Genomic DNA, 25,187 nt, shown 5'->3' with positions numbered 1-25,187 from the left:
GTTTAAAAGGCAAAGTGGTGTCAAATATCAAACACCCACCTCTCTACCGCATAGCTTACACAGTTGCAGTCTGGCAGCAAGGGTCTATTCTCCTGAAATAGGCCTACACAGGTCCATGCAGGGGGGAAAGATGTTCCAAGTCCACAGGCCATTTATGCCTGGATAGGAGCCACTTCTGTCCTGAGATCCACAGCTTAGTGGAGGTGGCAAATTATCTTTTCCCCCTGTTGTGAATATATTCCTTCTCCAAGTCCGGGAGCATGTCTCACGGCCCTCAAATGGGCTTATCTCAGTCCCAGGGAAATCAACAGCCACTGAAGCCAGCCTGGGGGGCAGTGGGTGCTATAAAATATACGCAAACACTTAGCTTTTGCCAAGAGAGCTGTTCTTCTTTGGGTCTGGAGGTGTGAGTAGGCTGTGTGACTGGCCGCTTCTCCCTGAGGAAACCATGGCTGAATGCTACCACCAGCCCACCACAGCCGTTCCCAGGAGTGGTGCCTGAGGGATCCCAGTGATTCAGGTCTGGTAACTCCTCTCCACTTCTGAACCGACTCTCCCTCCCCCTGCCAGTCTGTTTTCTAACTTTGCCTTTGATGTTCAGGGCTCCTAGCTTGTCAAAAGTATAATCATTTCCCTGGATTTTTTGGGTGTTTGTTGTAAGAGTGATAATTGGAAGTATCTGGCTATTCTGCCATCTTGGCCCCGCTTTCAGTAACTTTTCTCTCTCTCTTCTGGTGTTAAGGTTAATAAAATTAACAACAGCTTTGCAATGTCCTTTTTAGTTTTCCAATGTCCAAGAGGTTCCGTTGGTGGTGGGGACTATTGGGTCACTGAGTCCAGAAACCATTGGTGCAGTGCAGTGTAGACATCTACAGACATGACAGAACATTGCACCAGGAAGCCTTGGCTTACCAAGAACAGTGCATGTAAACTGGGCCTGCTCCAGCTTGGGTAAACCATTGAGTGAATGGAAGAACAAGTAGAACAGCCTGTGATGGGAGTAGATACTTTGAGGGTTAGTCTCGTTAGTCTTTAAGGGTTCATTATCACAGTGATAGCTGCTGTGCCTGAGTACTTCGGGTATTTCTTTTATCCCAAGGGATTTTGGATAAGTTGATTGTTTTTGCTCTGCTTCAAATTTTCTCATCTATGTAGTGGGGGGGGGGGAGTTTACTTTGTTCCTCTCCCCAACTATTTCTCTTACAAGTATAAATCATTCTTTTTTGGGGTGAAACTAATCACTACAAAATGACCAGAACAGGTTTGAAAAATATGTATGTTTTATGTATCTGTTATTATTTTTCTTACCTCAGTGGCTGTGTTTTAAGGACGAGGTCACAGATGTACTGAAGTCTACAACTGTTGGACATCATTAACAAGAATGAATTGTGTGACACTTTTTAATGAACTGAGTTTTCTTTCCAGATATTTTTGGCAATTTTTTCTAATTTACCTTCTTTTTGATCCTATTAAAATGTTTAGTTCCCTTTACTTGTAGATGGGTATTCTATTGTTATAAAAATGTTTGCATATTTTTAGATGTTATTTTGTGCATTTTTTCTCCACTTTTTTTCTGATTAAGACCTAACTTGTTTTCTGTTTTGCATTTTGACTCCTCAAAGTGGGTTATTTCCTGGCTCTAGGACAGTGGGCAGATGTATTTAAAATGTCAGGTAAGTAGTAAGTATCCAGAGTAGAGCACCACCATATTAGGATTTCTGAACTGGCCCATGAAAATTAAGTATCTACATGTCCAGCAATATCTGGTCTCAGAAGGTGTATGAGAAAAGTCCAGCCCTAAACTCTGCCTTGAAAGTTTTGGAAACATAGCCAACTATGATCAAATTCTGAATTCACAGGTAATGCTCAATAAATATTGACTAAGTTGAGAACCAATTTGGGATAAATATCACAGTATGAACTTAGGAATGCTTTTTAATTTTAGAGAATGTAATATAAACATATGTGGGTGAGTTAAACCTTATAGAAAAGATCAGATACTTGACTGGCTGCTATATTTTTTTTTAAGTTAGAAAGGCAGGTGTAATATGTATAATGTAACAGAACATCATAAGCAAAGTCTTGGAATTAGAGATAATAGTACAGGTAGTCCCTGATTTACAATGTATTTGAGTTAAAATGAACTGTGCTTGTGACTTTTTTTTGGTACATCCTATCTTTAGTAATACGTACTACATACAATGTTGCAGCATGTAATTTGCTGATGTCATCATATCTGTAGGTTTATTTGTAATGTTTCCAACCCCCAAAGACAAATGAGGATTGGATTTATAAAGATACTGCTAATAAAAGGCAATAATAATGAAAACTAAAAAAAAAAAATAAAAAGGGCATTCTGCTTAAGACAGAACTGACTTATAACAAAGTCATTGGGGCAGAACCTTGTTATAAGTCGTGGACTACCTGTAGAATATGTAAAGAACATATTTGCCACGGTACCTGGTTGTAAGATGTGTGCAGTATAAGGAGAAAGCCACAGACTAATGCTTTTTATAATGGGAAATTTTAAAATGAGAATGTTGTAGTTGTTAGCTGCCATCAAGTCAGCCCCCAACGCGTGACAACACCATGCACAATGGAACGAAATGCCGCCTGGGATCAGTTGCAGGTTGGACCATTGTGATCCATAGGGTTTTCATTGGCTTGCTTTTTGGAAGTAAATTGCCAGACCTTTCTTCCTAGTCTATCTTAGTCTAGAAGTTCTGCTGAAGCCTGTTTAATATCATAGCAACACTCAAGCCTCCACTGACAGATGGGTGGTGGCTACACCTGAGGTGTGTTGGCTGGGAATTAAACCTGGGTCTCCTGCACAGAAGGTCGCTGAACCACTGAAAAAAACAAACCAAACCTGTTGCCCTAAGTCAATTCTAACTCATAGCAACCCTATAGGACAGAGTAGAACTGCCCCATAGGGTTTCCAAGGATGCCTAGTGGATTCAAACTGCCAACCTTTTGGTTAGCGGTTGTAGCACTTAATCACTACACCACCAGGGTTTCCATTATTGCCCCCCAAAATGAGAATGGTGTCCGAAAAAAAACAGAAGAAAAGGGAGGCCAATGTAATAGAAACCTCAGGAAACCTCATCACAGATTCCTTTAGGGATTATCTTCTTTGTAATGTTCTGAAGCTTATGCTTCATAATTAGAAAGAATGATCCTTGGTCTTCTCCACCCTGTGATGGAGGAAAGAGCTTGGGCTTCCAGGGAAAGTCAAATGAAAACAGAATATGGGGTTGGCCAAGGCCCGGAGCCTGTGAACTGCAACTGCCGTTGGGCCCTCCAGTGGTGGGAGGTGCCAGCACGCATGACTTCTGATAAGGCAGAAAGGTAATTAACCAATAAGAGACAAGGTGTTACTGAAAAGTGGAGTTCATGCACCTGATTACTAATTAATCAGGCATGATAGCACCTTGTAGATGCATTCACTATTTAATTATAGCAGCCTCTCTTGGCAAAGGAGCATATGTTCCCAGCTTAATCTACTGGTTTATACTGACATCAAATTGTCATTATCAGAAAGACTCAGGCCTTTTGATTATTTCCACTAATTTATTGAACACTTAAAATTAATGAACCCCAGGCCTTTTAAATGTGCTCAGTTGGTTTGGAAGATGGGAGGAGAAAGGGGGGTGGAGAAAAGCCTTCATTAAAAGGACAATTTGTTTAGATAAAGGTAAAGCAACTACATTTCGTGGGCGATCTGAATGCTATTGGTAAAAAACACGTGAATTCTAAAAGCTGAGCTTTTGAAATGATGGTAAGGAAATAAAATACGAGGTGTGCTATGCTGGCCATGCTTGTCCACCAAAGAACAGATGGCTAACAGTTTTATTTTTCCTGATTATTTATATGCTGATTCTCTAGAAGTAATCACCACAATTAAGTTTAATCAAGTGAAAATAATCAAAATAAAATGTTGGATATCAATAGTTAGATAACTAACAAGGACTTCAGTTTTTTTTTTTTTTAAATAATTTATTTTTGTTGTTGAAAATATACACAGCAGAACATATACCATTCAATAATTTCTACATGTACAATTCAGTGACATTGATTACATTCTTCAAGCTGTGCAACCATCCTCACCGTCCTTTTCTGAGTTGTAAGGACTTCAGTTTTTTATTTTGACTGTTTGGTTACCAAAAACAAAACCAAACCCATTGCCGCAGAGTAGATTCTGACTGATAGTGACCCTAAAGGACAGAGTAGAACTGCCCCGTAGGGTTTCGAAGGAGCACCTGGTAGATTTGAACTGCTGACCTTTTAGTTAGCAGCCATAGCTCTCAACCACTGTGCCACCAGGGTTTCCAGACAGGGAAAGGGAGGATTTAGCATAAAGCTACCTTCTCACATGTGAGTATCTTCCATCTTAAGATCACCTTTGCATCACATCTAATTTTTAGTTCTAATTTTTGTGTTCAGTTTCAGGCGAAGGCCAAGTTCAAGTAACTCTCCAGGTGAAGGAAGGTGTTCCCCCAACTATTTCAGGTGAGTATTAACCCACCAAGTAGAAATGCCTAGTACAGCAGACTGTCCTTCAATAGTTCTTCAAATTTCTTCTCCACGTCTTGTTTATAGACGGGCGGGTATCAGTCCTAATGTTTCAGTGCCTGCTAACAGTCTCTGTTGTATCACCACTATAGCTAATACGTGTGTCTGTATGTCTAAGAAAGATATAAGGGCTCATTTATTTTTTAAAACAATGGAAAGTAAGAATTGAAACATGTAAATAAGCACATTTTGTAAATTATGGGCCATATGCGCACACGGAAGTCCAGACCTGCAGATGGGCCATTAGGCCCCCACCAAATGGAAAGAAAAACTCATGGTGTCTCAACACTTTAATTGTTCCCAGTAATTTCAGAAGCCAGGGTAAACAAACACTCCCCAAAAGTCAGCTGGTTCTATATAGTCTTTCTAACTGATAAAAGCAAAATTCTCAAAGGCTAAATGTTTCATAAGTATCTTCTAATGTATTTGTTTTTGTTTATCCTAAGTCAATTTTTAACTGTACATTTGAGGCAGGGATGAACCTTTTCAAAGACTGATTTTTCCTTTGATTTTCAAGGATACTTTTGCATTATGTCAGAGCAGAGCCTATGGTAATCAGAATATGATGTAATTCCTCTAATTAATAAATAAATGCGGAAAAGGTACTGAACTAAAACTATAAACTCTAAGTACTGGTGGTTACTACTCCATGCTTATGAAGAATGTGATTTTACGTTGTTTTTATAACTGTTTCTGAGCTGTCATAGTACTTTGCTCTTTATGCCCCTGCCCTTTATCCCCCTTTTCCTTTACAGTGGCTCCTATTGTATTGCTTACTGAGGGCCTCTTGTGTGGGGTCGGGCAATATCATGGTGACCAAAATGGAATGGTCTTTGACTTGATGGAGTCTTATGGTCTCCTGGGGATGTCAATCAAATGATTAACTAAATAATCAATTAACAACTTTCCTTTATAATAGCTGTTACCAAGAAAAAGTACCCTATAATCCTCTCTTTTTTGAAAATGTTATGTTCAAATTCCATAAAAGAGATTGAATTGGGTGGGTCACTCCCCATCTCGTGGAAGACAAAACTGTTGTAGGGGCTGTCATGCCAGGCTCCCTCAGAGGACACTGGACCATCCATTAATGACCATTCTGGTTAAACCAGCAGTAGGCAGGGTGGCACCATCACACAGCATTAATTTGAAGATTTCTGTATAAGGCGCTCCTTGGAAGGACAGACACTTTGGGTGGCCAGTGTCCATGATTTTCAAGAAGGGGCCAAGTTAATTGGGAGATGCTTCCCTTGGCCTGTCAATTACAGCTTGCTAAATAAATAGAAAGTTGATGCTTCACAGATTTGTAGCAATTTAACAAGGAAAACACCTTACAGGCCATCCTATTGAACTACCTCGTTTTACAAATGTGGACATGGCAGCCTAGAGATTAAACAGTTTACTTAGTCACATCAGTAGTCAGTGGTTGAGCCTGGATTAGAATTTAAGTTTTCCAACTCAGTCTAGCGTTCTTTCTTTTACCATGTAGTTTCTAAAGTGTTTAAATTGTCTCTCTTTCTCTCTCTCTCTTTTTTTTTTTGGTGTATATTAATTTTTATATTAATTTATGTATTAGATTAAAATTGATTATTGCCAGTCTTCCTAGAGTAATATAGAAAATGATTCCAAAACACAGGAAGTTAACAGAATTAATATATTAGCACCTATTGGGAGGAAATTTCAAATACTAACATAATTGCATAACATTGCTTAATTCTCATGGTATGGGGTATATTTTGTGCTAATGTCAAAATTTAAGTATGTATATTTTGTTTACTGAAGAGCTTTATGGAAAACAGTAAAATTGCAATGACAAAAATTTGGATTAAAACAAGAATGGAATGATTAACAGAGCTCTATAAAAAAAAATAAAAAATTTTTTTTTAATGCCATATATGGAAACCGTGGTGGCATAGTGGTTAAGTGCTACAGCTGCTAACCAAGAGGTCGGCAGTTCAAATCCGCCAGGCGCTCCTTGGAAACTCTATGGAGGCAGTTCTACTCTGTCCTATAGGGTCACTATGAGTCGGAATCGACTCGATGGCAGTGGGTGGGTGGGTATGCCATATGTGATACTGGGCAGTATGCCAGTATCCCCATCGGAAATGATTAGGTTTAGGTTTCATTCTCTGATGGAGAGGCCAGTAGGATAGTTGAAAAGAAAATGCCATTTGATCATCAGAGGTAGAATCAATAAAAACCAGTTGGAACATAGCTTTGTAACTTACTGCAACGAGAGATGTTAAGATTACTACCCTGTCTTTAATATGTGTTAAGAGTCATGAGAAGATCATACCCCTTGATGCAGTAATTCCATTGTTAAGAACCTGTCTTAAGAAAATGATCAGGATTATTGGCAGGTTCATGTAAAGATATTTAATACCACATTATTTATAGTTAAAAAGGAGGTGAAAGTAGCCTGAATGCTGAATATTAGGGATTAAATAAATTATGGACTTTTTATGTGACAGAATATTTCCTGGCCATTAAAATTATGTTTGTAAGGTATTTTAATGACATTAGAAAACGTGTATGAAAAACTGCTAAGCTAAGCAAAAAGAGAACTGGATGTAAAAGTGCATATATGATATAATCTGAATTATGTAAAAAGGCTGAGAAATTCTGGGAAGATATACAATAAAAGGTTAATGGTGGTTATCTCTAGGTGGTGGGATTATGGGCAATTATTTTTTCTCTTTCTGTATTTGTATATTATAAATATTTTACAATAAGCATATGTGATATTTATAATCAGATAAAATGGAAGTGTTCAATAACCAAAGTAGGATATATTTTTCATTTAAGTGACAGTAATCTATGAATTGAATAATTTCTTTCTACTCGATAATTGTTTTTAGAGAGGCTTATATCAAAAGGAAACTACTTTGGTAGGTGAAATTATAACCGGCATCTTAAAATAAGGATAGAATTTGGAGGTTATCGTAGTGAATTAGATTTTCGTAGTTAACCTTCCTATTTTCCTTTTGTTTTGTAGTTTCTACCTCTGCACCTGAATCAGTTTTAAAATGGTCCCACCCTGAAACCTGGCAAGGGGTTGAAGAAGGCTGGGGAGGATACAACAATACCATTCCAGGCCCTGGGGATGATGTCTTGATTTTACCCAGTGAGTAAAACAACCCATGAGATTAGATAATCACAGACAGACCAAACCAGAACCAATCTGATTGGGGATTATCTTTCATTAAATATATTCAGAACATAGGAAGGAGTAAGCAAATACATGGGCATTTATGTCCAAACCAAACAAAATCAAACCCCTTGCTGTTGTCGAGTCGATTCCGACTCACAGCAATCCTGTAGGACAGAGTAGAACTGCCGTATAGAGTTTCCAAGGAGTGCCTGGTGGATTCGAACTGCTGACCTTTTGGTTACTAGCCGTAGCGTTTAACCAGTATGCCACCAGGATTTCCAAAACCCTTTTTTCTGGGTTAATTTGGGAAGAATTTCATAGACCAGCTGTCTTAGTCATCTAGTGCTGCCATAACTGAAATACTACAAGTGGTTGGCCTCAACAAAGAGAAGTTCATTTTCTCACAGTCCAGCAGGCCAGAAGTCTGAACTCAGGGCGCTGGTTCCAGGGGAAGGCTTTCTCTCTCTGTCGGTTCTGGAGGAAGGTCCTTATCATCAGTCTTCCCATGGTCTTGGAGCATCTAAGCACAGTAACCTGAGGTCCAAAGGACGCGCTCTGCTCCCAGCACTGCTCTCCTGGTTATATGAGGTCTCCATGTCTCTCTGCTCATTCTGTGTTTTATATCTCAAAAGAGATCGGCTTAAGAGACTACCTAATCTTGTAGACCTCATCAATATAACTGCTGCTCGTCCATCTTATTACATCATAGTGATAGGATTTACAACATAGAGGGAAATCACATCAGAAGATAAAATGATAAAATCATACAAGGGAATCATGACCTAGCCAAGTAACAGATATTTTTGGGGACACAATTCAATTCATGACACCAGTGAAATCCAGAAAAAATAGCCCAGCCTCCTTTCATTAAAGGTGGAGTAAATAGTCACCATGTCGAAAGGAGTTAGAATAATCCATTAACTGGATAATTTTTCTTCATGTGTCAGAGAACAGGTTTATAGCAACTTCTAGTGTCCTCATGTGTGAAAGACACAGAGGGTATGGAGGATGTAACTTGAGAATGTCTCCGTATCTTTTGCCTCTGAGAATTCTTTACATGTAGGACTAAGGAAAAATGACAAATAAGCTCTTCTGTTGACATAATAAGGAGCCCTGGTGGCTCAATGATGAAGCATTTGGCTGCTAACTGAAAGGTTGGCGGTTCAAACTCACTCAGCAACTTCATGGGAGAAAGACCTGGCAATCTTCTCACTATGACTGCAGCCTGGAAAACACTGTCTGGAAGTTCTTCTCTGCCACATGCAGTTGCTATGAATTGAAATTGACCAATGGCACCTAACAGCAACAATTGCGATGATTTTTCAAAGGTTCTAGAAAAAGAACACATTAATAAAATCTGTCTATCATCTATCTGTCTACTTACCTACCTATCTACCTATCTAGAACTCTCTCCCTGTGTAGTGAAAAAAAGATGATTGCTCAGATATATATAAACACTTACCTATACTTATGAAATTCTTTTTCCTGAGAGTTCTTGAAACTCCCATAAATCTTCCTAGCTCAAAAAGAAAATGGTGTCCATATAAAAAATATATTTACCTCAAAATATCTAATTCTATTCCTGGCTTAATTTGAACATCTTAAGATAATACTGAATCAAAGAAGGACTATAATAGAAGAACATTTGGACATCTGTGAAGTGACAAATATCTATTGAGAATTGACAATGTGCTGGGAACTGTTCTCCATGTATTAATTAACTTAATCCTCACAGTAATCCTATGATGTAAATAATATTATTACCCCCCCTTTACAGACAGAAAAACAGTAGCCCAGGACAGTTGAGTAACTTGCCCAGGGCCACACATCTTGCAATTTGGCAGAGTCAGAATTTAGCCCAGGCAGTTTGGTTCTATTAAACTACGGAAGTGCATTCCCTTTCTAAAGAATTAAGAGTAACTAAAAGAGAGTTTTTTTTTTTTTTAAAAGAGAGTAGTTGTACAGTTTGCTTTATTTAAAATGGAGAATGAAGACAGAATGAACAAAACATACTACCTACCTTCTGGACATTGGTGATGTGTCATTGTAACTGTGCATGCAGAGATGAGGCACAGGAGGGTGTGAGTTGACCAGTATGAATTTCAACTATTATTATCATCCAGCTCCCCATCACCCACTTCTCCCAATGAAGGATGTAATTTTTTGGAATAAACAGGCTCATGAGTCATTTCTATATGGAAAGGAGAAATATGTTCTGTCTCAGTCATCTCTTTGATGAATCTTGCCGGTGGATTGACCCTGGGCTGTGGTTTTTCCCATTAAGCAAGCTGGTTCTCCCACCCCATGCAGGAAGCAAGAGAAGCTTTTGAAGGCTGCCAAGCTTTCAGTAGCCTTTGGGGCTTTTATGCCAAGTGGACGAGGAACTGTTTTAGCAATCTCACTTGGCACTGCAGCTGACTGTATTTACTGTGTGTGCTGGTTCCCTGGAGCCCCTAGCATTCTCCGTCATTCTTCATTCCATTGTTCTTGGTTAGATCGTAAGATGGATCCCAGTTCTTCATGGAGCTGCTCTTAAATAGCACAAATCAGTACGTGGGAAAAAAATGTTGAGGCACAGGCATTGGAGGTGTAAGGTATCTTCCAACTGGTCCTTTTATGTTATTGTGAGACTCTGAGTGGTCAGAGTTTTAAAACAGTTATTGTTCATTATTTTTGTTTTCAAATGAAAACTCCCTAGGTGAGTGAAAACAGATATGTAAGATGTAAAAGTAAAAACTAATAAATTAATTCTTTGTTCTTTGTCCGTGGCCTCTCACCTCTTCCCTAATAAGCCCTCTTCTAATTCCAGAAAATTTCTTTATATTGTCCAGCATTTTAATTCATTGTTCTGTTCAGTTTTGGGTCTTACGTAGGAGCTAATCTGGCTCACTTTTTCTTTCTGATTTTTGGCCAACTCTTACTGATATTTTGACCCCTGATGAACCTTTGTGTTGAATCTACCATCTATCTCTACTTTTTGTTTTGCTTCTCTCTGCACTCTAGACCTTTTCCTGATTTTCCTTGGTTCTTTCATTCCCTGACTTCTTTGACTCAGGTCGGTACATTTACCTGAGTCCAGAACAAAATAAACTCTCAATAAGTATTGCTTGAATAAAGTGCACAACCTCAGTGCTGCCATCCGTAATTTAATACCAGGAATAAAGCCTTGAGTTTGACACAGTACAGCTATAACATTTTACAGGTCTGTGGAAAAGAATTCTTACGTCTTAACCTTTGAACAGATTTCTAAGAATTGTGATGTGCTTTTTATAGTGATGATAATGATGGTGTTTGCAACTATATTTTGAGTGATGGGTGTGTACCATGGATTGTGCTAAGTGCTCTACATGGATTTTCTTGTTTAATTCGCACAACTACCCTATGAGTAGGTCCTGTTATTATCCCTGTTTTCACACATGAAGACTCGGAGACACAGAGAGGTTATATAACTTGCCCAACTTTCACCTAGCTAGTAAGTAAAGAAGCTGGGGCAGAAACTCAGACCATTAGATTCAAGTCCTAAATTTTTACTGCATCTTTTTTAAAACTCACCCTCCATGCCCACTTTGATGTATCCAAATCAGGCTACACTTTTTTATTAACACTGAATTTATACTTCTCTGCCTACTTTTCCCATCATTCCTTTCATTTTTGAATAATAATAATCTATTTTTTTTTTGAGTACCATCTATGTGTCAGAAACTCTGTTTGAGGTATTTAATCTTACCACATCTCTATTCATGGAAAAACTGGAGAAACTTCCCAAAGAGTTCTCTGATCCAGTGAACCATTGGTAAAAGTATTTGCTTTGTATCTGATAGCAGATGTGGTTATAATTGAAATTATCACCCCCTTTCCAATTCAGTTCAGCAAATATTTACTGAACATGCCTTGTTTCAAGGCACTGTACCAGGTGCTCATGATCTGGGGATCCAGTGACAAGTAAGAAACAGCTGTGACCTCAAATAGCTGGTGACCTAGAAGGAGTAATAAAACCCATACTGCACAATACATAGTAATAACATAGTAAATAGTAAAAAGGCAGGATGTGTATAGAATCGGTGTCTCAGGTGAGTAGAGGAGAGATTTCTTCATGGAGGAAGAGGCATTTGAAGTGGACTTTGAAAGATAGGGTAAGATTTGAGGGGCAGTTATGAGGCACAAGAATATACTGGGAAGTTAGTGGTGCTTCAGTGAATAAAGGATGGGCTGTGGAACAGATAGATATGGGTTCACATTTGAATTCTGATATTTACCAACTGTGTAATATTGGAAGTGTTTTAGATCTTTCTGACGGTCCTCTATAACATGAGGTCTATAATTAATATATCATATTTTGAGAAATTAAACGATATAACATCAGTACACATGACTACTGCATAGGTTATTGGCAGTAATGAAATTACTGATGAGAGCAGTGACTTTCAATGTATTGGTTGCTCTTCTCCTTCATTTTTTCATCTGACTGCCCCTCTTGGCCTCTGGTATTAGCAGCACTTTGTATTTTCTTTCCAATGGCTTATTATTTAATTTTCACAACATCTTTGGAAGCTAAATAGGTAATAACTATTATTACAGTAAAAACCCATCTTTACATAATCTGATTTTAATGGAACTGCTGATTTTATAAAATGAAAGTGACTGGTAAAGAAGATTTAAGTGATACTTTTGAACCTCTAATATAATTTTATGGTGTTTTGTGTATTTTAATTCATTAATAAAGGAAAAGTGGAGAACATTCCCATCATTATTCAAATAGAATAGCATAATTTTTCAATAAAATTCTTAGGGTAAATTGCCTATTTCCATTTTCTGGAAAATCGATTTTATGGAATAACCTTAGACTCATACTATTCCATAAAAACAGGACTTTACTGTACTAATAAAAGATATCACTATCTTAACTATGGTACCATTTTCCTTCAAGGTGTTCTTTCTCTATAGACATTGGATTTTGAAAGAACTGTAAGTTCTTCTCTATGGTATTATATGGAGTAAGCTGAAGTGATCATGAAGGATTTGCTTTTGTAGTTTAGTTTATGATAACTTGACATCCCACGAACAAGAATATCTAACCTTCTTTGCCTTCTGAATATTGTGAGTATTGGACTGAATGTATTCTAGACATTTCAAGGAGTAGGAGCCAGCTCTATCTAACTTACTATGCAAATCTGAAACCTTCATATAGCAAAGCTGGTAAATTGGTGAAATGATCCCACTAGCTGCTACTCCATGGTCCTCAACTGACCTGAGAGGATGTGGGTAAGATGCTTCCAGTGTTGTCTCTGACGGAGTTTCAGCCGTGGCAGAATGGCACCCTTTTCATATAAGGCAGGCTCAATGGAAGGAAAATGTGTTATAATTCGAAATGATAGGATTCTGTTTTTGAAGGGTGCAGATATGATATCATGTAGCCTCTAGCATGTTTTTTTTTTTTCATGGTGAAATTCACTGTGTTCCATTTCTGTATTACTTAGAACTGTCCTTATTTGAAGAGATGAATGGGTGCATACTATTTTTACTTTATGATAGTTTTTCTCTTCTGATTTTCAACACTTGGATACTTTAAATGGCAGAGAGGCTTATCAAAGCCACGTGATGTTCAATGTTGGCAATACAGCTGCTAACCAAAGGATCGGCAGTTCGAATCTGCCAGGTGCTCCTTGGAAACTCTGTGGGGCAGTTCTACTCTGTCCTATATGGTCGCTATGAGTTGGAATCGACTCGACGGCACTGGGTTTGGTTTTTGGTTTTTATTAAGATGCAAAGGATTGTGGTTGGTGATATGAGGTAAGGTGGCCATAAATCATTTTTTGGGAGGAGGAATTTAAAAAATATATTGTGGTTATAGAATCATTTGTTTGATTAATCTATTAATTATCTGAGATTATAGCCAATTTTCAACTCATAGTAATCCTATATGAGTCAGAATCAACCCTTCGGCAATGGGTTTGTTTGTTTTTATAGCCAGTTTAAGATGAGCTACACATAGAGAATTAGGTCTGCAACACCCGTTAGAAACCAAATATAAATTTTGGTATTGTCTCTGTAGTTTGAGTAGTTCTTAAAATTTTTATCTTGTACCGTTTGGATGGGACAGAAAAGTCCTGCAGACCAACATCCCACTTATTTTGGATTACTTATAAGTGGAATGAGGAAGAAACTTGGGCTTAAATTACTGGGGTCCTTTTTATAGTACATGGTATCAGTAGGTGACAGCTGGAGTGTGTTTGTTCTGGAAATCTGTATTTCCAGATATACCTAACAAACCACCCAGAAACTTAACAATTTAAAACATGTATTTTATTTTGCTAAAATTTTGTGGGGAAGTGGTAGACTGTGCTGTTCTTGGTTGTAGTTTTTCATGCATTGCAGCTAGATGTTGGCTGGGCTCTGGTCATCTAAAAGCTCAGTTTGGTTTCGTGGACCAAGATGGCTCACTCATGTGGCTAGCAGTTGATGCTCAGCCAGGGTAGCCAGGAGGGGGCTTTGGTTCTTCTCTGCATAGGTTTTAATTTTTTAATAAAATGTTTATTTTATGACAGTTTTAGATGTACAGAAAAATTGTGAAGATAGTATAAAAAGCTTCCATATATTCCACGTCCATCTTCCCCCATTATTAACATCTTGCATTAGTGAAAACAAGGCATTCTTGATCAAAATAAATCAAGCATTCAACAACAACATCAAAATAGACAATTTTGCAGCATGCTATAGCATAGCAGCATAGTGGTTAAGAGCTTGGCAGCTAACTAAAAGGTCAGCGGTTCGAATCCACCAGGTGCTTCTTGGAAACCCTATGAGCAGTTCTACTCTGTCCTATAGGGTCACTATGGGTCAGAGTTGACTCAACAGCAGTCGGTTTTGGTATAGCATACTATTTAATCTTATTGCAAAAATGTTTACAATATGGAGTCCTTTGATGAACTGAATGATTATTAAAATTTGTTTGGTTTATTTTGAGGTATATTTACATGGATTTACTTGCATTAAGTAAATACTAGTATATATGTAAAAATATAGATGCATAGGATTGTTGAGATGGTAGGAAACTTAGTGGCTACCTAATGCAATTAAATGGAGCCAAGATAATGCAAGTGTTTTATAATAGTGAAATGCTCTGAGTTATAAGTTGTTATTTTTATCCAGACTCATATGACAATTTGTACCAAGGGTAACAGTAGAATTTCAGTCTCTTGGTTTTCAGCCTAGTGTTGCAAATGGCCTACTAAAATTTATAAGAAGGCCTCTTAAAATTAAAATTAGTTATGTTTTAAATTTGTACCCCTAAGATAGGATTGCATTTTTAAGACAACACTTGGAGGCTAGGAAGTTCCTTCTAGTTGCAATGGCCATGATTCAAATGGCTTTTCTCAAATAATAGCAGTAACGCCCTAAGTTACTGACCAAGGCCTGGTACAGAGTACCCTTGCCAGGGGTGGACAACTGGAAGTTGTAATTTAAAAAAAAAAAGTATTTTTATAAGTAAATATATTTTCCCATAAAGATGAGATCTCAATTAAAATAACACCGGAGACTTTTATTTCCTATAAATGAGAAAGGACACATGATAAAAAATGGTAAATACATTGAAGCAGATTTGTACCTTTTCTGTAATCTCAGTTTGTCAATCTCTGCTTGGCTCAATCCTGGCATTTGTTTCTGGGCTAATTAGAACTGACTTAGGATCTTCTCTTGGGACCCAAAGTCACATAGGCCCTGACACTCTTTATGGCTTGCTAACTTGCTGGAACCAATTAGAGTTTAACTCTAATCGAGTGGTTTTTCAAACCCTCTTCTGTTTTCAGTCACCTGAGTGATATACTCTTTGTCATAGCCCATTTCTATTAGTACCACAGCAGTTTTCTAGGGGGCAGGAGATACTTCTCAGGGTACACAGATCATAACTTTGGAGGGGAGGTATTGGCAGGTATGAAGGGTGTAAGAGACCCAAGTATTATTTCGGTACTTGCCCCCACCTAGATAATGACCACTTTTATGACTTTATCAACTACCATCTCCAGTTTTCCAGAGGTGTGGCCCTAGTGGGTACCTTGTGACTCAGCCTGAAAGGAATATGGCAGGCATCTCTGTAAAACACCCATGATGCTTTTCTTCAGTTAGAGTAGGTGTGATTTTTTTCTACCGTAGCAACTTCTTTCTCCTGTATAATCTCTATATGCTTCCATACACCGTTTAAAACTACTTCTTAATGTAATCGCCCATTCCTCTCCTCAGAACTTTTAAGAACATTTGAGACCTAACAATGCAAATTATAGGCTTCCTAGCAGCAATAAATGCAATGGTAGTTGCTATGGAAAGATATAAATACTTATCATAAACTTGAAGGAATCCTGGTGGTGCAACAGTTAAGTGCTTGTCTGCTAACTAAAAGGTTGGTGGTTCAAACTTACCTAGTGGCCCTGCAGGAGAAAGACCTGGAGATCTGCTTCTGTAGAGATTACAGTCAAGAAAACCCTATGGGGCAGTTCTAACCCATCACATGGGGTTGCCACAAGTTGGAATCAACCTGACAGCATCTAACAACAACACGACATCACATACTTGGTTAAAAACAACAAAAAAAACACAGAATCGAAAGGTCTTGTTAATTTATTAGTTGTGAAAGGTAAAGGAGAATGAGGCTGAAAAGATGAATCAGAACTTTTGAGCCTAGGTAAATGGCAAAGGATTCCATCCATAGAATAGAGGATGCAGGGGAAGGCCTAGGCTAGCAAGAAGGTTACTAAGTCCCATTGTAGATATACTAAATTTCATTTACAAATACCTAGATGGTAACTGGAAATGTGAACCAGGAGTTTGGGAGTGAAACCAGGTTTGTGTTTAGATTTGATAATCATCAGAAGAGTTGACTAAGGAAGCCTTGGGTATTGAGCTAGGGTTAGAATCAGTGTGTGAGCCATTGCAGAGAGATATAAGAAATGGGTAGAAGACAGCACCTTAGGTGAAAATCTAGTTTAAGGGGCAGGATGAGAAACCAGAGAAGTAGCAAATGGAAAAGCAGAAGAAGAACTAGGAAAATGAAAGCCAAGAAAGGAGCAAATTTCCCCAAGGTGGTGTAAGTGGTTAGTGGGGTAAATATTCCAAGGAGGACTACCAGTACCAGTTGTTATCAATTGATTCCAATTTGTAGTGACCCTATATGTGTAAGAGTAAACCTGTGCTCCATAGGGTTTTCAATAGGTGATTTTTCAGAAGGACATCACCAGGCCTTTCTTCTGAGGCACCTCTGGGTGTACCTGAGCCTTCAATATTTTGGTTAGCAGCCAAGTGTTAACCATTTTCACCACCCAGGAACTCCCAAGGAGGACTTAGAGGACAGTAATTTAGAAATTGCTTGAGATTAAGCTATATACTCTGAAAGTATCTACAAATCAAATGTAAATTTTATGCCTCATGTCTTCCTTGTCTTACAGTTTCACAGGTTTGGATTGGATATTTATGAAAAACCCTTTAGAGATCAATGTCTTCAAGGAACATCATATCTTTGTTAAAATTAGAAGCAGTTATTCCCTAACAAGACAGCAACATGGCAGCCTGGACATCCTTAGTTCCATCTCTGTTTAGGATATTGCGAAGTGTTCCAAATTAATAGGCTCATGTCATAGGTACGTTCCCACAGAACCGATCAATTTGTACAGCTCAATCAGTTCAACTGGGAAAACAGAATAGGGCAAATCCTGTAAGTTATTGCTGTCACTTTCAAAGGGAGCACAGTATCACAAAAATATAAACCAGCATAATAGCATATAAATATGTTATTAAAAAAGATCTAGGGGATTGCACATAACTCTTATCATGAGTTCAATTTATGAGATAAGAATTGATGCTAATGTTATCACTTAAAGCATGCAGCACTGGTCTATCAGAACACATCGGCTAATTCCTCTCAACTTCTGGATACTGAGAGCAGCATCCAGAGATTTTGATTATTTATTTGTGGATGTCAACATTAAGAACTACTATCTTTAAAATCACTAGTAAATAGAGTTTGGCAGCAATTGTACTGGTGTGCCAAGGACTGAGGAGTTTCCTGAGACACAGGACTTTCAGTGCTAATACTGAGAAAGTTCCAGATAAACCAGAATCAGTTGGTTAGCCTATTAATAAATCACCTTGAAAATTCTTACCAACCCTATATTTGCTGCTCTGCAACAAATTTGCTGAGAATTACTGAAATTTTTCCTTGACTTAAATGCATAAACTTATGTTTTACCTGGTTTTTTTTCCCCAAAGAAATTTGTCTGATGGAATTAATATTCTTGAAGGAGACACAGGCATTTCTTACAAGAGAAGCGGACCTGAGTGATAGCATATGTTTTTCCCTCCTGGTTGGGGAAGTAGGAGCCAAGTAGGGAACAGCTGCCCATGGGGGCCCTTAATGCAGAGCAGGGATTTTTTCACTTGCTGTAATTGAATTACTTCTTTTTCTCTTTGCTTTATGGTCTGTTTTCCATGCAGATATTCTTGGAATGTAGAATTAAATAATTCATGATTTCCTAAGTATTGGTTTAGGTATAGTTACCATTTCTTGAGTTGATTAGACTCCCTTGAGGGAGGTTTTAGAGTTTTCTCATATGCAGTGCTTTAAAGATAAGAAGCGAGGAGGCCACTATAGGTACAGATGGGCCAACAGGGGCAGGAATAGCGTAGGTGGCTCAGTGTTGACCCTTGGGTTACCATACTTTTACATAGTCCAGCGGGTCTTAAGTTTTTGCGTGCCCTCGATCCCTTTGGCAGTCTGGTGAAACCTAGATCCATTATCAAAATAATGCATTGAATGCATAAATGAAAATACAAACGATTATAAAAGAAACCAGCAATATCAAAATATTAAAAAATTTGTAATATAATAATAATATTTGTAATATAATAATATAAACGCTTCTTTATTGGAGCATTAATAAGCAATATATAGTGCTGAGTCTAATAATTATCATTATTTCTCTAAAAATGGCTACCACAATTCCCTTCCCTCCCTGTAAAGGCATGCTGCTGTTCCTCTCATGGAGAGGTGAGGGCTCACTCCCCTTCCCATTAATCTGATCTTAATGATGTCCTTGACCAATAGAATGTAGTAGAATTGATGTTCTGGAACTTCCAAGGTCTCAAGAAGCCTTGCACGAAAAGGTCCCTCATTTGGGTGTCTCACTGACTATTGGGATGCCTCCTCTTGGAACAGTTTTCAGGCTATAGAAATCCCAAATCACGTGGAGAGGCCATGTGTGGGCATACTGGTCAGCAGCTCCGGATAAGTTCCATTCAGTGGCCAACATCAGTTTACAGTCATGTGAGTGATTGTTCTTAGACATCCAGGCCAGTTGAGCTCAGTGATGGATATTGCTGAGTACTCTGAGTTTTCCTTCCTTGCTCTGCACGTACGTACATAAATATCTCCTATTTAATCTTTAGGTCAACATTACTCGGTGTTTCTTTCAGTTTATTAGGATTACATTGAAGCACTGGAAGAGTTAATGGATCTTCTTACTAATCTCATTATACCCAAGAAATCTAAGAGAAATTCAAATCCCTCTACAAAGTGAGTATCGGCTGTTCTTCTTTAAAATTGGCATTTGCACAGTGTGACTGATATTAAGCACAGTTCAGAAATCGTGCTTTTATTGAGTAACTATTGGTTGGAACCACCACCTGTCTGCCAGTTTGCCATACTGTGGTAGCGTGCATGTTGCTATGATACTGGAAGCTGAGCCACTTGTATTTCATATACCAGTGGAGTCACCCATAGTGGAAAGGTTTCAGTGGAGCTTTAACACTAAGTCAGACTGGAAAGAAGAGCTTGGGCTCTTCTGGCCAATGTGGTCACATAGACAGAAACACCACAATGTCCCTCCACAGCAAAGACCCAAAAAACTAAGTAAAACACAGACAAATGTCATTTGTGGAACCTGAAGTGCCAAATGAAGAGATAGAGATCTCGGCCAAGCACCGAATGGAGTAAGAAACTTACAGAGAATGGAGAGTGAGGAGAGATACATGTGGAGGGCCCCATCAGCTAACGCAGCATGGATCTTCCATCTTGGGATCCTGTTGGGGATTGGCAGACAGGGAGCATGGGAAAGCAGCTTGGGCAGAACTCCCAGCAGGAGACAGAGCACCAGATAACCAGCGATACACACTTTCCCATCCCGCATTCTCTCCTGCTGCTCTATGCCTGAGCTTCCTGGCTGGCTATGGTGGCTCGGCTGGCAAGGATGTGCAGCATCCATGCTGCTTGGATTCATCCCACCCATGTCAGAGATCAGCAGGCAGGGAGTATGGGAAAGCAGCTTCATGCAGTTCCCAGCAGGAGATGGAGCACCTGGTACAGAGTGATATACACTTTCCTAGTGGCCCCCTTCTCCTCCCCTCTTTGTACTCCACTGCTTCCTGCCAGCCACAGTCTCTTGGCCCGGAGGCAACTGCTATGGCTGGGCCCCTGAGCTGATATTGCTTCTTTCTGTCTCTTTTGGTTTCTTCTGGGCCTCCTACCACCTCCCCCTTCTTTCTCTGGAACGCCTGGCTCTGTGTGCCATCTTTGCTTCTTTTTAAAAGGCTATGAAGCCACGCTTGACTGGGGAACCATTCCCCCAGCCTATGACACCACCCTACTTGGATCCCTGGGGCTTTTTCCCCCCTTGTTTTGCTTTGTTCTTTTTTTTTTTTTCTGTTTCTTTTTGCAGCTTGGGAGCCCCTTCTATCCAGGCTGCACTGCACAGCTTAGGAGCCACTCTGCCAATCTGCTCAGCCATGTAGGTGGGATCCCTGGGGGCATTTCTGTTTTTCTTCTTTCTTTTTTTTTTTCCTTTTCTCTCTTTTTCCCTTTCTGTCTGTCTTCATTTCTCAGTTCTTGTCTCTCTACATTTATCTTCTTTTCCTGTCTCCTGAAAACCTGGTACTGTGTGACATCTGTACCCTGTCTAACCAGGCTGTACTGCGCAGCCTGGGAACCACTTCCCTTGTCTTAGCAGCCCCACTGGTGGGACTCCAGGACTTCTGGGAGCTTCTCTTTCTTTTCCAGATTTTTATCTGGTTATTCTTTTTCTTTCTTTCCCCCTTTTTTTTTCTTTTTGCTTTTTTCCATTTCTCAATTTCTCATCTCTCCACTCCAATGGCAAGCTCCCTTAGTACCCTTTTCTTTTTCTCTTTCTTTGTTTGCTTGTTGGTTTTTGGCTCCTGTTTCTCTCTCCTCTTTTCCATACCCCTATTAGCTCCACACATTACAACACCCCCCCCTTTCCTGCCTACGTGTACTGTGCACTGAACATCACACCTCCAAGCAGCACAGGCATGGCCTAGTGGAACTGGCCAGTACTGATTCCTGAGGCCTGCCCTGTCAGCCCTAGTATGTGCCATAAACAACCCATCCCAGCCCCTCCTCTTCAGCTGCACCTTCCCTGCTGCACCATAGCTGATCGACTGGCCCTGCCATTGGACAAGGAGGTGAAAAGTATCGTGACTACAGACAGCAAACAACAAAGAATGCACAGCCCATCTGCTCAGACATAATCAAATAAAACAAGCAGGATGAAACGAACAAATCTACAATCAATAAACAAAGAAAATAACTACTGAATGTCCCGAAGACAGCAGACAATATCAAAACATATTAAAAAACAGGACAGGATTTGTCCAGTAGGCATCCAAAATAAAACACCAGATGACTTTCTGGTAGAAGAAAAGGCACTAGAACTGCCTGATAGGGAATTCAAATCTCTAATATTCACAGCAATCCAAGAGTTGAAGCAGAAAGCAGACAAAAATGAGGAAAAAATAAACAATTTTTTGGAAAAGGCAGACAAATTCATGGAAAATACAGAACAATTCAGGAAAGTAATACAGGAACAAAATGCCAAAATAAATTCACAACTAGAAATCATAAAAAAACAACAATTAGAAATTCAAAAGATAAACAAGATTTCAGAAATGGACAGTGTCATAGAAGGGCTGAGGAGCAGATCTGAAACAATGGAAGACAGAATCAGTGACATTGAAGACAAACACTTGGATACAACTCTGAGGGAAAATCAGAAAAAAAAATGAAGAAAAATGAAGAAACCCTGAGAATTATGTGGGATACAATCAAAATCAAAAATTCACGAGTGATCGGAGCCTAAAACAGGGAGAGAAAATGGAAAACACAGAGAGGATCATTGAAGAGCTGCTGACAGACTTCCCTAATATCATGAATGATGAAAAGCTGACCACCCAAGAAGCTCAACAGACCCTATATAGGATAGACCCCAAAAGAAAATCACCAAGGCATATCATAATCACACTTGCCAAAACCAGACAAAGAAAAAATCCTGTGAGCAGCTTGAGAAAAACAAAAAGTCACATACAGAGGAGAAACAATAAGACTAAGCTCTGATTATTTGGCAGAAACCATGCAGGCAAGAAAGCAATGGGATGACATATATAAATCCTTGAAAGAAAAAAATTGCCAACCAAGGACAAAATGTCTTGCAAAATATGATGGTAAAATTAGGACATTTTGAGATAAATGGAAATTGAGGGAATATGTATAAACCAAACCAAACATACAAGAATTATTAAAGGGAGCCTTTCCATCGGAGAACAAACAACATCAGACCACAACCTGAATCTAGGATGCAAGATTGTACCAGCCAGATACCAACCTAGGAAATGAACTCTCAAAGACTATCCGAAACCAAAACAGATTAACCCGAGAGGTTAATCTGTAAATGACAACAAGGTCAGAACAATAAAAGAGGGAATAAACAGTATAGGTATAGAACTTTCTAATGGAGAGAAAGGCAAGGTGATACCAAGTGATAATAGGATTAGGAAGACAAGGGTAAATTTCAAGGTAACCACAAAAAAAGTTAAACCTACTCATCAAAATAAAGAAGAAAAACATAAAGTTTCAATAAAAACAAAATAAATGAAAAAGAAATCCACAAACAAAAGGAACTCAGTACAGGAGAGTAAGAATAACAAAGACAACATTAGCACCACAAAAAAAAAAAAAAAAAAAAAGCACTGCAAAATGACAGCAGTAAACTCAACAATAAAGAACAACAGTGGATCTGTGAAGCATCTCGTAACATGGATGCATCTGGAGGACATCATGCTGAGTGAAATAAGTCAATCATGAAAGGACAAATATTGCATGAGACCACTACTGTAAAAACTCATGAAAAGGTTTACATACAAAAAGAAACAATATTTGATAGTTACGAGGGAGGGGAGGAATGGGGATGGGAAAGCACTTAATAGACAAAATATAAGCAGTAACTTTGCTGAAAGGTAAGATAGTACATGATACTGGGGAAGCCAGCACAACCTGTACAAGGCAAGGCGATGATAGCTCCATAGACTCATCCAAACTCCCTGAGGGATGGAATTGCTGGGCCAGGGGCTGTGGGGACCATGGTCTCAGGGAACATCTATCTCAATTGGCATAACAGAGTTTATAAAGAAAATGTTTCACATCCTACTTTGGTGAGCAGTGTCTGGAGTCTTCAAAGCCTGTGAGTGGGCATCTAGGATACTCCACTGGTCTCACCCCTTCAGAAGCAAGGAAGAATGAAGAAAACTAAAGATACAAGGGAAAGATTAGTCCAAAGGACTGATGGACCACATCTACCATGGCTTCCACCAGACTGAGTCCAGTACAACTAGATTGTGCCCGGCTACCACCACTGATTGCTCTGACAGGGATCACAATAAAGGGTCCCGGACAGAGCTGGAGAAAAATGTAGAACAAAATTCAAACTCAAAAAGAAAGACCAGATCTTTTGACCTGACGGTGACTGGAGAAACCCTGCGAGTATGGCCACTGGATACCCTTTCAGCTCAGTAATGAGGCCACTCCTGAGGTTCACCCTTCAGCCAAAGATTGAACAGGCCCGTGGAACAAAATAAGACTAAAGGGGTGTATCAGCCGTAGGGCAGGGACTAGAAGGTAGGAGGGAACAGGAAAGCTGGTAATAGGGGAGCCAGGGTTGAGAAGGGAGAGTGTTGACATGTCGTGGGGTTGTTAACCAATATCATACAACATTGTGTGTACTGTCTGATGAGAAACTAGTTTGTTTTGTAAACCTTGATCTAAAGTTCAATAAAATGTATACATGTATACATAAATAAAGAAAATAGCTACCATGAAGAACAAAGAGAAAAAAGGATAGAAACAACAGCACAAGCATGATATATATGGGATATAAAAGGAGAACTTGGAAATCTGCTTCTGAAAATTAGCCAGTAAAAACCTTAGGGATCAAAAAAGAACATTGTCTGACTCAATTGCTCTGGACATGTCATCTGGAGGGATCAATTGTTGGAGAAGGATATCATGTTTGGTGAAATGGAGGGCCAAGGAGGACATGAGAAACCCCTGGTGTGACTGACTGGCATGATGGCCACAACAATAGACTGGAACATACTGGCAACTGTGAGAATGATGCAGGATGGGCAACATTTTGTTGTGTTGTACATAAAGTCACCAGGAGTCAGAATCGACTCAGTGGCAGCTAACAACAACAAATTATTGGACACATCATGTATTATGTGCCACTTTGCATCATGTTGGGGACAAAATGATGAGCAAAATAGTTCCAGCACCTATCTTTATGGAAGCTACTGCCTAGTGGGGGAGACAGAAATATCATCATATGTGTAATGATAAATTAGTAAAGCTAATAATCGTGCTGCAGGAAACATTCAGAGAGTGATGGAAGTGTCTGACAAAGGGGGTCTGGACTGAAATGGAAGAGGAATTCTTAGTTAAACCATATTATCAGGCCAAAAACAAGCATTTAGATATTTATTATTACTAATAATAACTAGTATAACTAATAATAGGGAGTCCCTAGCTGGCACAAATTGTTAAACACTCAACTACTGGCTGAAAGGTTGGTGGTTCAAACCCACCTGGAGGCTCCTCAGAAGACAGCCCTGGCAATCTGCTTCTGAGCCTTGAAAATCCTATGGAGCAGTTCTCTGACACATGTGGGGTAGCCATATGTCGAAATTGAATTGACTGCAACTAGCAATGGTAACTTTAACCAGCATCTCTCAAAGTATTTCACATGAAAACTAGCTCAGTATAAGCATCATATGGGACCAAGATAACAAAGTCAAGTAAGCTTGGGTAACATTGGACTAAGCACAAGATAAATAAATTTCTTTGCACTTGGTCTTTTGAAAACCTTTTATATAGTAATGTGGAGTATATAAGTTCCAGATATAGCCTGCACTGTTTCTCAAATATGTTTGACCATGTAACCCTTTTATTTACAGAGCAGGATCTCATGATATTTCAGAGAAGTGCTTTGAGTAAAATATACTTTCACACTTAATCTGATTTAATACTCGGAACCATGAGTATTACCATGAGGTTAGGTGAGGTTAGGTGAGGTTAGGTAAGGTTAGGTCTTTTGTGACAAAAATCTAAAAACCAGAAGTTTATTTTCCTCTTTCATAAAAG

General features: G+C 39.0%; 1 protein-coding gene across 1 annotated transcript in view; it reads left to right on the top strand.

Annotated features, from left to right (window-relative positions):
- The window catches only part of PKHD1 (PKHD1 ciliary IPT domain containing fibrocystin/polyductin), a 593,425-nt gene that overhangs the window by 320,196 nt on the left and 248,042 nt on the right, over positions 1-25,187 (top strand). The window contains exons 51-52 of the mRNA XM_049894022.1: positions 4,444-4,509; positions 7,565-7,693. Coding sequence (XP_049749979.1) covers positions 4,444-4,509; positions 7,565-7,693 — 195 coding nt within the window. The remainder of the gene's footprint in view (positions 1-4,443; positions 4,510-7,564; positions 7,694-25,187) is intronic.

This window comes from Elephas maximus, chromosome 1, assembly GCF_024166365.1.
Source record: "Elephas maximus indicus isolate mEleMax1 chromosome 1, mEleMax1 primary haplotype, whole genome shotgun sequence".
Lineage (NCBI taxonomy): Eukaryota > Metazoa > Chordata > Mammalia > Proboscidea > Elephantidae > Elephas > Elephas maximus.
This window is presented reverse-complemented; position numbering and strand designations above follow the sequence as displayed.